General features: G+C 37.2%; 1 protein-coding gene across 2 annotated transcripts in view; it reads left to right on the plus strand.

Moving 5' to 3' along the window:
- The window catches only part of SCAF11 (SR-related CTD associated factor 11), an 80,199-nt gene that overhangs the window by 24,676 nt on the left and 41,248 nt on the right, over positions 1-14,275 (plus strand). For both annotated transcript variants that reach the window (XM_012459086.3, XM_064369812.1), the window contains exons 2-3: positions 9,317-9,398; positions 12,258-12,415. In XM_012459086.3, the coding sequence (XP_012314509.2) occupies positions 9,338-9,398; positions 12,258-12,415 (219 nt within the window). In that variant the 5' untranslated portion in view covers positions 9,317-9,337. The remainder of the gene's footprint in view (positions 1-9,316; positions 9,399-12,257; positions 12,416-14,275) is intronic.

The following is a 14,275-nucleotide window of genomic DNA, read 5'->3' on the forward strand; positions in this document are numbered from 1 at the left end:
AAATGAAAATATGGGAAGAAATGAGTATATGTGTGTTCCAACAAAACTTTAAAGAACAGGCAGCTGGATTTTAGACCACTGCTCTAGTAACGGATAGTAGTCATCCCTGGACATCACTAAAAGAAAATAGCCTTGTTTATGGTTTCTCCATGGAGAATCACATTCTTTGAGGGAGGACCAAAATTTTGGTGACTAAGTGGGAGGAACTTAATGGTTTTATTTAAGACTAGGATTGAGGTGATAGCTCCTGGGCTAGTAGTAATGGTTAACGGGGTTAACGTTTGATTATTATTGCTAGACAATATCATGAGCACAAGTTTGCCTAGTGTCCAAGTCTTTAATAATTGAAATACACCACTGAATGCCCACTCTTTTTTAAATCGAATTTTGTTGGGCAGAGACTTGAATTTGTGGACCAGTTTGTCTTGGAAAGAGGATGGGAGATAAAGGATAAAGAGAAATAGACTATCTAAGAGAGGTTCCTGGAGTTATTGTGAATTCTCTGAGGATCTTATGTGAATCAACATAGTGTTTAGGACCGGGCGCAATGGCTCACGCCTGTAATCCTGGCACTTTGGGAGACTGAGGTAGGTGGATCATTTGAGTTCAAGACTAGCCCGGCCAACATGGTGAAACCTCGTCTCTACTAAACTTATAAAAATTAGCCAGGTGGTGGTGACGTGCGCCTATAATCACAGCTACTCGGGAGGCTGAGGCAGGAGAATCACTTAAGCTTGGGAGGAGGTTGCAGTGAGCTGAGATCACACCACTGCACTCCAGTTTGGGTGACAGAGTGAGACCCTGTCTCAAAACAAAACAAAACAAGACCACGTAGTATTTAGCATCTTCATGAATGGTGCTTCGTCCTTGGCATAAGTGTGCCTATCATAGAGACTGCTCCTACTTTCCCTTTTATTCAACTCTGTCTTTCATTTATCATATGAGTGCTCTTCCATAGTGGGGTCTGTCATGGCAAGATTGGGCTTGGGAGTAGGGTTGGTAATAGTGTGATATTTCCTCATGGCCATTTATATTCCTCTTCTTTCTTTGTAACCAGAGAATCTGATTCTACCCTTTTGACAAAATATTACTAGAAGGCTGGGCACAGTGGCACATGCCTATAATCCTGGCATTTTAGGAGACCAGGGCAGAAAGATTGCTTGAGGTCAAGAGTTTGAGACTAGCCTGGGCAACAGTGAGACTCCATGTCTACAAATATAAAAAATTAGTTGAGGCGGGGTGCAGTGGATCACATCTGTAATCCCAGCACTTTAGAAGGCCAAGGTGGGTGGATCACAAGGTCAGGAGTTCAAGACCAGCGTGGCCAAGATGGTAAAACCCTGTCTCTACTAAAAATACAAAAAATAGCCAGCGTGGTATTAGGCACCTGTAATCCCAGCTACTCACGAGGCTGAGGCAGAGAATTGCTTGAACCTCGGAGGCAGAGGTTTCAGTAAGACAAGATCACGCCACACTCCAACCTGGGCGATAGACTGTATCCAAAAAAAAAAAAAAAAAAAATTAGTTGAGTATGGTGGTGTGCACCTGCAGTCCTAGCTACTTGGGAGGCTGAGCTATAATCATGCCACCAAGCACGTTCCAGCCTGGATGAGAGAGCAAGACCGTTTCTCTTAAAACACACACACACACACACACACACACACACACACACACACACACACACACACAAACAGGAGACTTGATCAATTTAGTTGTTATTTAGAAATACAGATTTATCTTTTTTCAGTCCTTTCTTTGGATTTGCTTTAGGGAGAACAAAGAAAGTGTCGAGCAACAGTTTTATTACCCTTTCCTGTCTCTCTTTTGTTTCTGACAATAATAATGATCTCGATAACCAATAATAACCAATGATCTTGATAAATAGCCATTTATTGAATGATGGTAGAGTCAGGATTTGAATCTAGACTTGTTAGACTCTAAAGTTTGTAGTATTAACGAGGATGTAGATATTTTTAGGTACCGTGGGCTTGCTTACTTGAAGAACGTAGGAGTAAGCAGGGAGAGGGAATTTTGAAGTGAACTGGAAGGGAAAGGAGTTCCGTTTTATGATAGGCAGAAAGAAGCAGGCTTTGGAAGAAAAAAGACAGAGAGAAGGAAAGAAGGGTAGTAATTAGAAACCAAACCAGACTAGGCTAAAAAGAATAGTTTACGTTACTAAGGAGCCAGGAACCCCTGGCTCCTTCTGATTCCCTGAGGCTTGAGGTGGCCAACAACTGTTAAAGTGGAATGTACATTCTTAGCATCCCAAATATAACTTGAAACAATTTTTTAACAGCTGTGCTCTACAGTAGCAGTGCAGCTATTAAATATATTTTTAAATAGCTATACAGTAGCCTGTAGCACATTGGGCTATTTAAATTAACTAAATCTTCACTAAAATTTAAGTTTCTCACATACACTGACCACACTTGAAGTGCTTGATAGAATAATTCCTTGTTGGGCAGCACTATTCTAAAGAACTGAAATGCCTTATTACGCTGCCATTGTTTGTTTGTTTTGGAGGGGTGGTGGTTCTTTGAGATGGAGTCTTACTCTGTCGCCCAGGCTGGAGTGCAGTAGAGCGATCTCGGCTCACTGCAACCTCTGCCTCCCAGGTTCAAGCAATTCTCCTGCCTCAGCCTGTAGCTGGCATTGCACCATGACTGGCTAATTGTAGCTGGGATTGCACCATGCTTGGCTACTTGTTTGTATTTTTAGTAGAGATTGGGTTTCACCATGCTGGTCAGGCTAGTCTCGAACTACTGACTTCAAGTGATCCGCCCGCCTCAGCCTCCTACAGTGCTGGGATTACAGGCATAAGCCACTCTGCTCTGCCTCACTCCCATTATTTGAATGCAAGGTAGTGGCTGGCCTAGGACTCTCATTTCCATGTATTCCACTGTGGGAAAATGAGTTATGAGTTTCTTAAAACTGATTTGTATCAGTGCTTTTTTTTAAAATTTCAAATTCCAAACTTCAATACCTTCTTATATGATAAATAAAATTTAAAACTTAGACCATTCTTCCCCAATTATTATATTAACATATATGGAGAATCACTTTCCGTATCCAGCAGAAACAGTATGTTATGAAATGGAAAAGAGCAGCTGGAAAATAGAAGTATGTTAGATCGTTATTGTAGGAGTAACAGACTAAAAGGATAATTTAACATCGAAAGGTAAAGCCTAGGAAGAAACATTAAGGATAGACATTTGTAAATTTAAATCATTGGAAAAGGTAAGTTTACCAAAGATCTAGAATTAACATTTATTTAGTAAATTTAACCATTAAAAGAAAATACAGTTTAACTTACAGTTAACTTAAAGAACTTATTATAAGTAAAACCAGTAAGTAGTATAGGTAGAATATGACTTATGATTATAGAGCCATAGTTAAAACACAAAATTGGGGTATATCTAACTTTATAGGTAACTACAAGGAAGGATATTCCTACTTACCCACATCTTACCTCTAAGGTCTGTTGACCACAAATTACTGGCTAGGACCATGGGTCTATGTGGTATTACTGTGTTCTGTTACTGGATATTCAAAGCAAAGCTTTTATTAAAAAACGCAGATGGATCCTTATATTGAAAGCTGGAGTCCAGGCAGATAGAACAGATAAACAAGACAAGTTACAAGTTTAGAAGTTGTTGAACTGAGACTTAGGACTTTTATTTGGCAAGATGCTAAGTTCCTGTCATTTTAAATGACTAAATGAGTAACATGGCATAATCATTTTTAGATATAAAAATAGTTAATACAGGACATGTTCAGGAACAAAAGCATGGAACTTCTAAAAATTTGGAATGCTGAAACAGTTTTTAAAGCAGATTTCTTTTCTTTCTTTTTTTTTTTTGAGATGGAGCCTTGCTCTGTTGCCCAGGCTGGAGTGCAGTGTCACAATCTCAATTCACTGCAACCTCCGCCTCCCAGGTTCAAGCAGTTCTCCTATCTGAGCTTCCCAAGTAGCTGGGATTATAGGCACATGCCACCATGCCTGGCTAATTTTTGTATTTTTATTTATTTATTTAATTTGTTTATTTTGAGATGGAGTTTCTCTTTTGTTGCCCACGCTGGAGTGCAGTGGTGCAATCTTGGCTCACTGCAATCTCTGCCTTCCTGTTTTGAAGTGATTCTCTTGCCTTAGTCTTCCGAGTAGCTAGGATTACAGGCATGAGCCACTATGTCTGGCTAATTTTTTGTATTTTTAGTGAAACGGGGTTTCATCGTTCTGGCCAGGCTGTTTTCAAACTCCTGACTTCGTGATCCGCTTGCCTTGGCCTCCCAAAGTCCTGAGATTACAGGTGTGAGCCACCATGCCTGGCCTAATTTTTATATTTTTAGTAGAGACAAGGTTTCGCCATATTGGCCAGGCTGGTATTGAACTCCTGATCTCAGGTGCTCCTCCCACCTTGGCCTCCCGAAGTGTTGGGATTACAGGCATGAGCCACTGCGCCCCGCCATTAAAGCCGATTTCTAACAAAGGCAGTCTGTAACTTGATTGAGTTTTCTCAATTTCTCAGTGATAAACTTAATGTGTACTTCACTGTATGGGCCTTAAAATAGAGAAGACAGTGCTTACTATATGTGTGTGTGTGTGTGTGTGTGTGTGTGTGTGTGTGTGTGTGTATAGATATAGATATACTTTTTTTTTAAACAAGATCTTGCTGTGTTGCTCAGGCTGGTCTTGGGCTCAAGCAATTCTCCCACCTCAGCAAGGATTACAGGCGTATACCACCACACTCCACTTTAAAACATAAATTATAAATTATATGTAAAGTTAGTATGCTTAAAGGAGGAAATGTGAAATTAGCATAGGTTAGACTATTAAATAGGACAAGTAAGTCATTTAATTTCATAAAAGGATAGTGTATTACATCTGAACATCCCTTAGGTTTTTAAAATATTGTGTTAACTTTCAAATGACATTTTATCACATTGAATTAACTCCAACCTTATTTTTTTTATTTTCAGATATTTAGGATAAAAGGAGATAGTATAGTATGAATTTCCCCAAATAAAAAATTATACTTACTGAATATATATAGGAGTGCAGTATAACTGTAAAAGCAACTAAATTGTGAAGTTGTCTGACACGGTGCTTCTCAGATTTTAATGCACATAGGAATAATGCAGAGATCTTGGCAGAATGCAGGTTTTGATTCACTAGGTATGGATGGTGCCTGAGATATCCTGCATTTGTAATAAGTTCCTAGGTGATACTGATGCTGGCTTTCTGCATGAATAGCAAGGAGAGTAACCTGTAACTCTGAATTTTTAAAAAAGTTTTTCTTGATACATAATACATGTATCATTTGATACAAAGATGTATCAAAATACATGTGCATACTTTTGGGGTGCATGTAATTTTTGACACATTCATCGAAGGTATGATCAAACCAAGGTAATTGGGATATCCATCACCTTAAACATTTATCTTTTCTTTATGCTGGGAATATTCAAATTTTCCTTTTCTAGCTGTTTATGAAATATACAGTAGATTATTATTAACTATAGTCACCCTACTGATCTTATGCTGGATCTTAGTTCTCCTTTCTTAACTGTATTTTTGTACCCATTAACCTTGTTTCATCCCCTGGCCCCCAGCCTCTTGTAACCACCAGTCTATTCTCTATCTTCATGAGATTCACTTTTTTAGCTCCCACATATGAGTGAGACCGTGCAATATTTGTCTCTCTGTGTTTGCCTTATTTCATTTTACATAATGACCTCCTGTTCCATTCATGTTGCTGCAAATGATAGGATTTTATTCATTTTTGTGGCTGAATAATCTTCCCTTGTGTATATATACACCTTTTTTTCTTTTTCTTTTTTTTTTCTGAGATGGAGTCTCACTCTGTTGCCCAGGCTGGAGTGCGCTGGCTCGATCTCAGCTCACCACAACCTTCACCTCCCGAATTCAAGCAATTCTCCTGCCTCAGCCTCCCAAGTAGCTGGAGCTACAGGTGTATGCCACCATGCCCAGCTAATTTTTGTATTTTTAATAGAGACAGTGTTTCACTATGTTGATGAGGCTGGCACATTTTCTTTATTCATCCACTGATACACACTTGGATTGATTTCATATTTTGACTGTTGTGAATAGTGCTGCAGTAAACATGGGATTGCAGATAACTCCTCATTATATTGATTTCCTTTCTTTTGGATATATACCCAATAGTGGAATTGCTGGATTATATGATAGCTCTATTTTAGGTTTGTTTCTGTTTTTTTGAGGTGGGGTCTTGTTCTATTGTGGGGACTGATCTTGAACACCTTGGCTCAAATTGTCCTCCTGCTTCAGCCTCCTGGGTAACTGGGATTATAGGTGCACACTATAGCACCTGGCTTATTTTTAGTTTTTTGAGGACCCTTTATGCACTTTTCCATAATGGCCATACTAATTTCATATCTGAATTTTTTAAATAATAATCTGTCTAAGCAACTCTGAGCTGCTTAGATCAAAATACTTTGGAGTTATCCGGGATCCTTGCTCCCTAACAAATACTCCACGTTGAATTTACCAGCAAATCCTGATGGCTGTATTTGCAAAACATCTGAAATCTGAGTACATTTCATCACCTTTACTACCACTGTGGTATAAGCTACTATCATCTCTCCCCTAGATTATTTCAGTAGTCTCCTTACTAGCCTGTTCTTTTTCCCTTCCTTCCTCTGTTCAGAAACCCCTAGTCACTTATGTTACTCAGAGAAGCCAGTCTTAACTTAGCCTAGAAGATGCTACATGGTCTTATATTACCTCTCTGTCCTCATCTGCTACTCTTCCTCTTTCACTGTATTCTAGTCACTCATCTCTTTGTTGTTCCTTGAACATTCTAGACATGTACCACTGTCTTAGGACATTCATATTGGCTGTTCTCTCCACCAAGAATGCTCAGCCTGGAAGCATTGGATGGTAGTCACATAACTTTCTTCCTTGCTGCTTTCTGATTGCCAGTTCAAATGTCCCTTTATCACAGAAGCTTTCCCGAGTATTCTGTATGAAACAACAGCTTCCTCTTTTTTCATTTCTTACTAGCCACACTGTTTTTACTATTTATTTTGTCTTCCCCACTAGAACATAAAGGTAGAGATTTCTGTCTTGTTCAGTACTAAGAGAATTGCTTAGTAGTATACCTATAGTATTCAATAAATCTTTGAGAAAAAAAAAAATCCCACAAAAGGCCATTGGGCCTTTGCTTGAATACTTTCATTGATAGGTTATTCTGCCTCCCTTCAGAACAGTTCATTTTATTTGAAGATTATTGCTAATGTTCTTAAGCTTTCTGTTCTTCCAAACTAAACATTCTTACTAGTTTACCTTTCTGCATATAATAGATTTTCCAGGGCTGTCACTATTTTAGTCATCTTCCCTGGACATTTATGTTTGTCCTTAAACACCAGAACTAAAACAAGTTAGTTTGCACCAGAACTAAAACAAATGTTGCACATATAGGCTAAGAGTGAGAAATTTTCCTTATCCAACTTTTATTGTCAGACTGATTGGATTTAAAAAAAAAATGGGATTCTAATGCTGACTCACTGTGAGGTTGTATTTAATCTGCTGCAACCTTTAAATCATTCTTTATATATGCTAGTAAGTTTCCTTTGCTTTTACAGTTGGTTTTTGAACTATAAGTATGGGACTTTGTGTTTCTCCTTATTTAACCAAATAGGGAATTATCTCTTGGGCAGTTCATACCTTTAATGTAGTAACTACCATGTGTAAATTATTTTAGAAACTAATAGAAAAATTCAGATACATATAGGAGAATCACAACTGATGAAATCAGTGATTTCTTGTGACTAGATATAAACCTGTATATGGACATTTCATTGCAACTGTGTGTCTTGCATCAAGCCAGGAAGGAATATTATAAGAGTTTATTACTTTGGGAGGCCAAGATGGGTGGATCACGAGGTCAAGAGATCGAGACCATCCTGGTCAACATGGTGAAACCCCGTCTCTACTACAAATACAAAAATTAGCTGGGCATGGTGGCACACGCCTGTAGTCCCAGCTACTCGGGAGGCTGAGGCAGGAGAATTGCTTGAACCCAGGAGACGGAGGTTGCGGTGAGCCGAGATCGCGCATTGCACTCCAGCCTGGGTAACGAGAGCGAAACTCCGTCTCAAAAAAAAAAAAAAAAAGGAGTTTATTTAAGGCCAGGTGCTGTGGCTCATGCCTGTAATTCCAGCACTTTGGGAGTTGGTGGCAGGAGGATTGCCTGAGCTCTGCAGTTGGAGATTGGCCTGGGCAACATAGCAAGACCCCATCTCTTAGGAAAAAATAGTTGATTAAAAAAAATAGTTTTACTTTATAAATTTCTTCCCTTTGACTGCCAGATTAACCTCCTTTCCACATTTCTCATTTTTACCTCTTTATAAGCACCATTTTCCTAGTCTTTTAGGCCAGGATATTTTTTGTCTCCTTCACTGTATTTCTTACCAAATCTCAGAAATTCTTCAGCTATTTAATTTCATGCTTTTCTAATTTACTTCAGAGCCAGTTACTTTAGCTGTGCAAATCTCTCTGCTTCTAATCTCTCTCCATTGTAATCCATTCTATACTTGGCTGGCATATCAACCTTTTTTTAAAAAAATCACATCACTTTTATCTTTTCACTTTTCTTCAGAGGATCTGTAAGATTAAGGTTCTCAGTCAATCATTAGCGATCCATGTATAATCTAACCCTACTTGATTTACATTGCTTTGCTTATTTCTTTCATTACCCTCACTGTGATTTTTTCAGATGAAATTCATGGCTTATATGCCAACCCCCCCCTCAGTAGAGACATACACATATACACACACAACTGTCTCCTTAGTAGACAGACACACACACACACACTCTCTCTCTCTCTCACTCACTCTTTTCTCTCATCCACTCTTTTCTCTCACTCATTGTGAGACTGGCCTAGCTAAATGCTATTTTATTTCTCCATACTGTGTTGTTTCTTGAATGCCTAAGTTCCTTAACACATATAACCTATCACATTCTCTGAAAACTCCATTCCAAATTGATCTCTGTTCCTTAAGCTTCAATTGCATTTATGTCTGTGCCACAAAAATATATCATTTAGGCTTGTTGCTGAATAGTTATATGAGGCTTTTCCTTTCAATAAGATTGTGCACTTTGATAGCAAGGAATATAAAAGAGTACTGAATTATCCACAAACTGTTTGGCTTGGCTTGTACTGTGTTCTTTTATGTGTAAAATAATTTCTTACTGTATAGAATTATGTTTTTTTTAATTGATATTATTGGGAGAAGGCAAACATAAAAAAATCTCTATTATAATTTATCTTCTAGGAAACCCTTTTCCAAAGAGAAATGAAGAGGAAAACTGTATATACCGTAAATATGGGAGATAAGAAGTTTGAAGATATGGAAGGTAACTTTTCATTTCTATAAACTTTTTATTCTTATAAAGTTTGTTTGTTGAAAGCAAAACGGTGTTTCCAGACTGTCCACTTGTATACATTTCAAAATACACAAGGAGTTTTTTGTTTTTACTTACTTTTGTTGTTAAATTCTGAAATAAGCTGCCTAAGTATATATATATTTTTTTCCTCCCATATTTTATTTTCAATTGATGAAGTTTTTTGGCTTGTTAGTCCCTTTTTTCTTAAGCTTTACTCTCTACTGGTTTAGGAATTACTGTTTCTGTTTTTGTCCTTGTCTTTTTTAAAAAGAAAAAAAGTTAGCGTTGATACTATCCTCTGCTGCTACAGCTAATTTAATCTTCACTGCCAACAGAAGAACCCAAGTACGCTTTAACTCTACATCCTAATCTCAGTTTATAGATTATAGTTCCATTATTTGAGTTCTGTTATTTCAGACACCACCAATTAGATGATGTTTTATGCAGGCAATGTTTGCTTATTTCTACTTTATTTTTTTTTTCTTGAGACGGAGTCTCACTCTGTTGCCATGCTGGAGTGCAGTGGCGTGATCTCAGCTTACTGCATCCTCTGCCTCCCGAGTTCAAGCGATTCTCCTATCTCAGCCTTCCAAGTAGCCTAGATTACAGGTGCACACCACCATGCCCAGCTAATTTTTGTATTTTTAGTAGACACGGGGTTTCACCATGTTGGGCAAGTTGGTCTCGATCTCTTGACCTTATGATCCAGCCAACTCAGCCTCCCAAAGTGCTGGGATTACAGGGGTGAGCCACCGTGCCCGGCCTTATTTCTTTTCGTTCTGAAAATAAATATGAGAAGCTTCTTTAGTAAGGTCTGTTGGTGGTAAACTCTTAAGTTTTTGTATCTATTTTATCCACTTTAAAACTATTCAAAGATAATTTTACTAGGTAGATAATTCTGGAATGATAGTTTTTTTCTCTTAGCACTTTGAAGGTATTATTTAATCATATTTTTTTTCTTGTTTTCTAGAAATTTCTTCTCAGTCTAATTATTCTCTTGTAGGTGATCTGTCTTTTCCCATTTTTTGCTTTTAAGGTCTTGGTTTTATCTTTGACAGTTTACAGTTTTACTCCATTGTTTCTAGGCATGGATTATTTTTATTTCCCTTAACAGTATACATTGTGTTTCCTTTATTGGTTCATGTTTTTAATCATTTCCCAGCCATTACCTCTTTGTTGTCTTTATTCTCTTTTGGATTTCAATTAGTATGTTAGACCTTTCTGTAACCCCATTTCTTTTTTTTTTTTTTTTTTGAGACGGAGTTTCGCTCTTGTTACCCAGGCTGAAGTGCAATGGCGCGATCTCGGCTCACCGCAACCTCTGCCTCCTGGGTTCAAGCAATTCTGCCTCAGCCTCCTGAGTAGCTGGGACTACAGGCGTGTGCCACCATGCCTAGCTAATTTTTGTATTTTTTAGTAAAGACGGGGTTTCACCATGTTGACCAGGATGGTCTCGATCTCTTGACCTCATGATCCACCCGCCTCGGCCTCCCAAAGTGCTGGAATTATAGGCGTGAGCCACCGCGCCCGGCCTATAACCCCATTTCTTACCCTCTGTTTCACAGGCTGTGTCTTATATTTCCTCTTCTGTTTACTAGAGTCTAGCTAGTTTGCTCAAATTTGTCTTCCAGTTCACCAGTATTTTTTCTTTGGATCTAATCTGCTGATTATCCATTTTATGTGGTATTTGAAACTTCTGATATTTGAAATTAGTGGATTTCTAAATGTGTTTCCTGCTGCTTCTCACTCAAGACAGCTTATTTTCTTAGGTTTGGTAATGTTCGATTATGAGCTCACATTGGATAAATTAAATCTACGAAGGCCTAATTTAGGTATTCTTTCCTTGAGAGGATTTGTGTTTGTTTCTTCCGAGGCCCATGGTAGGACCTCTTTAGCCCCATTTAAGAGTCTTGGCTTGATACTGGAGTCTGCCATGATTAGTTTTCCTTTCTGGGGTAGTTCCAAGGCTTAGTCTCCAGATGTAAATACTACTGTGGACAGTTGTGCCCAGGACAATTCCAACTTTGCTTGATATTTACACTTCACATTTCAGCTGACCATTCCTTTATTTTTGTTTTATTTTTATGTCAAATTTCAGAGTATCTTATTTTCTTATGAATGAGCAATGCATACTTATGGATGAGGTGGTTACCTTACTTACTGGTGGGTGTTTAAAGTTGTACAAATCCCCCTCTAAGGAGAATAATTTGGTAATATCTATTCGTATTACAAATGTATACACACACATTAGCAGTTCCATTTTTAGGAACTTATAGTACAGATACACTTTTTAAAATGTGAAGTAACTGAATTTTTATTGCAGCATTGTTTGTCATAGCCAAAAGTTGAAAACAAGTGAATGTCCAATAAATTTGAATAATGAACAAAAAGCAGATTAGTGTAGATAGTATTCTAGCATTTGTGTGAAGGAAGGAATGTGGAAGAGTGTATTAGCATTTGTTTTTCTGTGCATTAAAAATTCTTAGGAAGAACACAAAAGAAATTTAACAGTTGTTACTGGATTGGTTGGAACTGGATGGGGATAAATTTGAATAAGAAATTTGGTCTTAAATTTTTGAACCATGTGAATATTACACTTACTTTAAAATTAAGTAATGAAAAGTTTGTTTCACTCTCCTATTAAAAAATATAAGAGAGTAAATTTTGGGCATGTTGGGCTCAAGCAGTATGTTTGTTACAATTTATCTAGGATCTATTTGCTTTATAGTAGGAGGGCCCTTTAGAGTATCTAGTCCAGTATACTCCTAGAAGCACAAGTTATTTGGTCTGGAGAACTTGAAAGCACATGTGGCTGTTTTACTTTAACAGGTGAAGAAAACGGAGATAATACTGTTCCCACTGGTCTGTTGTACAGTGAGGCTGACAGATGCCCAATATGTCTTAATTGTCTGTTAGAAAAGGAAGTTGGTTTTCCAGAAAGCTGTAATCATGTCTTCTGTATGACTTGTATTCTTAAATGGGCAGAGGTAAGTCTGACATATTAATGTATTTTAATTTCCTAGCATTATTTTATTTCACCTGAAGAGTTGATGCTGCCTTTCATAAATTATTTCACAGTAATGTATTTTCTTCCTACTTTGGTCAAATACTGGTATTATTCAAATTGTTAGTTATTTTCTTCTTATTTTCTTTTATCACCTGTTTATTTAGCAAATAACATTTTTAAATGCATACTCTTTTTTAAAAAGTTAATAACCTATGCTGGGCGCAGTGGCTCACGCCTGTAATCCCAGCACTTTGGGAGGCTAAAGCGGGCGGATAACCTGAAGTTGGGAGTTCGACACCAGCCTGACCAACATGGTGAAACCCCGTCTCTACAAAAAAAATACAAAAGTAGCTGGGCGTGGTGGTGCCTGCCTATAAATCAAGCTACCCAGGAGGCTGAGGCAGGAGAATTGCTTGAACCCAGGAGGCGAGGTTGCATTGAGCCAAGATTGCGCCATTGTACTCCAGCCTGGGCAACAAGAGCAAAACTCTGTCTCAAAGAAAGAAAAAGAAAAGGTTAATAACCTTACAGGACGAACAGATCAAACAATTTTTTTGGTACAAATGCAATAATTCGTTTTTCAGTGTACTTGACTCTGTACTTAACAGGATAATATCTGTTTACCACTAGTAACACCTTCTGTCTGCTTTTTGTTTTATATTTTTCAGGGAATTTTCACATAGGTTATTTGATTTCTTCTTTATATCAGCCTTGTGGAATAACCAGAGCAGATACGATAGTGTCCTTCCATTTTACAGATGAGGAAACTTGGATTTTATGTTCTATGACTTGGTCAAGATCTCATAGTTTAAGAGGCAGAAGTGAATTTAGAATTGATTTTCTAATTCCTGTTTTTAGTTTAGTATGGACTAATTTCAGAGTCTGAATTAGAGGTATTACCATCACAGACAGTGAATAAGAAACTGGACATTTTTGACTTTTAATGTATTATGTTGACTCAATTTGGGCCAAATACTTTGAAGTAAATATTAATTTATTATAAGCCTTATTGTTATGAAATGTTAAGTAAAACTTTATTGTTTATATTAATCAGTCTATATTTCCTGAGTTAATAGTCTGTCAATCTGTAAAAATTAGTAAAGATAATATCAAAAATATTTTAACATTAGCTCCATTCAAATTGTTAATGTTCTTAAATAAATTGGAATTAATTGCATATCACATAATTCAGTTTTCAAAGTGCTATGTTTTGCTTAAATTTTCATTAATAGTGTGGAAAGGAGAATATAACTGTATATTGACCCTATGGCTGAGTTCTGAGAAAAGGGAAGAAAAAATTTGTTAAACAAATTGAATTAATAATAGTATACATAGAAACTTTTAATTTAGTAAAATCTAAACTGGTCTTTAACAAGAAGGGACACGAAGGATAGGTGAAAATGCATTTTGGGGAAAAGTATTTTGAGTTTTGCTGAATTACTATGGTTGATAAATCTCTCCGTGTGTTTGTAGGATCACTGTTTAATGGAATAATGCATGTTTTTTTTCTGCCACCCAAATAAAGATTTTATCTGTGTTGAATTTAGTGCACATGGTTGCTTTGTGGTTAAATTTTTTTAGAGATTTTGCTTCAGGTAAAGAAATAATATTGTTGAATGGGTGGAAGGTTTCAATACAATGCTTTTCATAAGATTGTATTCAGTGACCACATAATTGTGAACTTCAACAACTTAATCTGAGTATATGTTTTTCTCTAAGAAAATTATAATGTATATATAATAAGTAGATATGGTTCTCCATCCTTTTTTACAACTTCATGTGCATCTTTCACACAACCATAAGCTTTACCCTGGTGTACATATTCCAGATTTCTCTAGGT

This window comes from Aotus nancymaae, unplaced genomic scaffold, assembly GCF_030222135.1.
Source record: "Aotus nancymaae isolate 86718 unplaced genomic scaffold, 86718_ANA_hifiasm-v0.15.2.pri h1tg000092l, whole genome shotgun sequence".
Lineage (NCBI taxonomy): Eukaryota > Metazoa > Chordata > Mammalia > Primates > Aotidae > Aotus > Aotus nancymaae.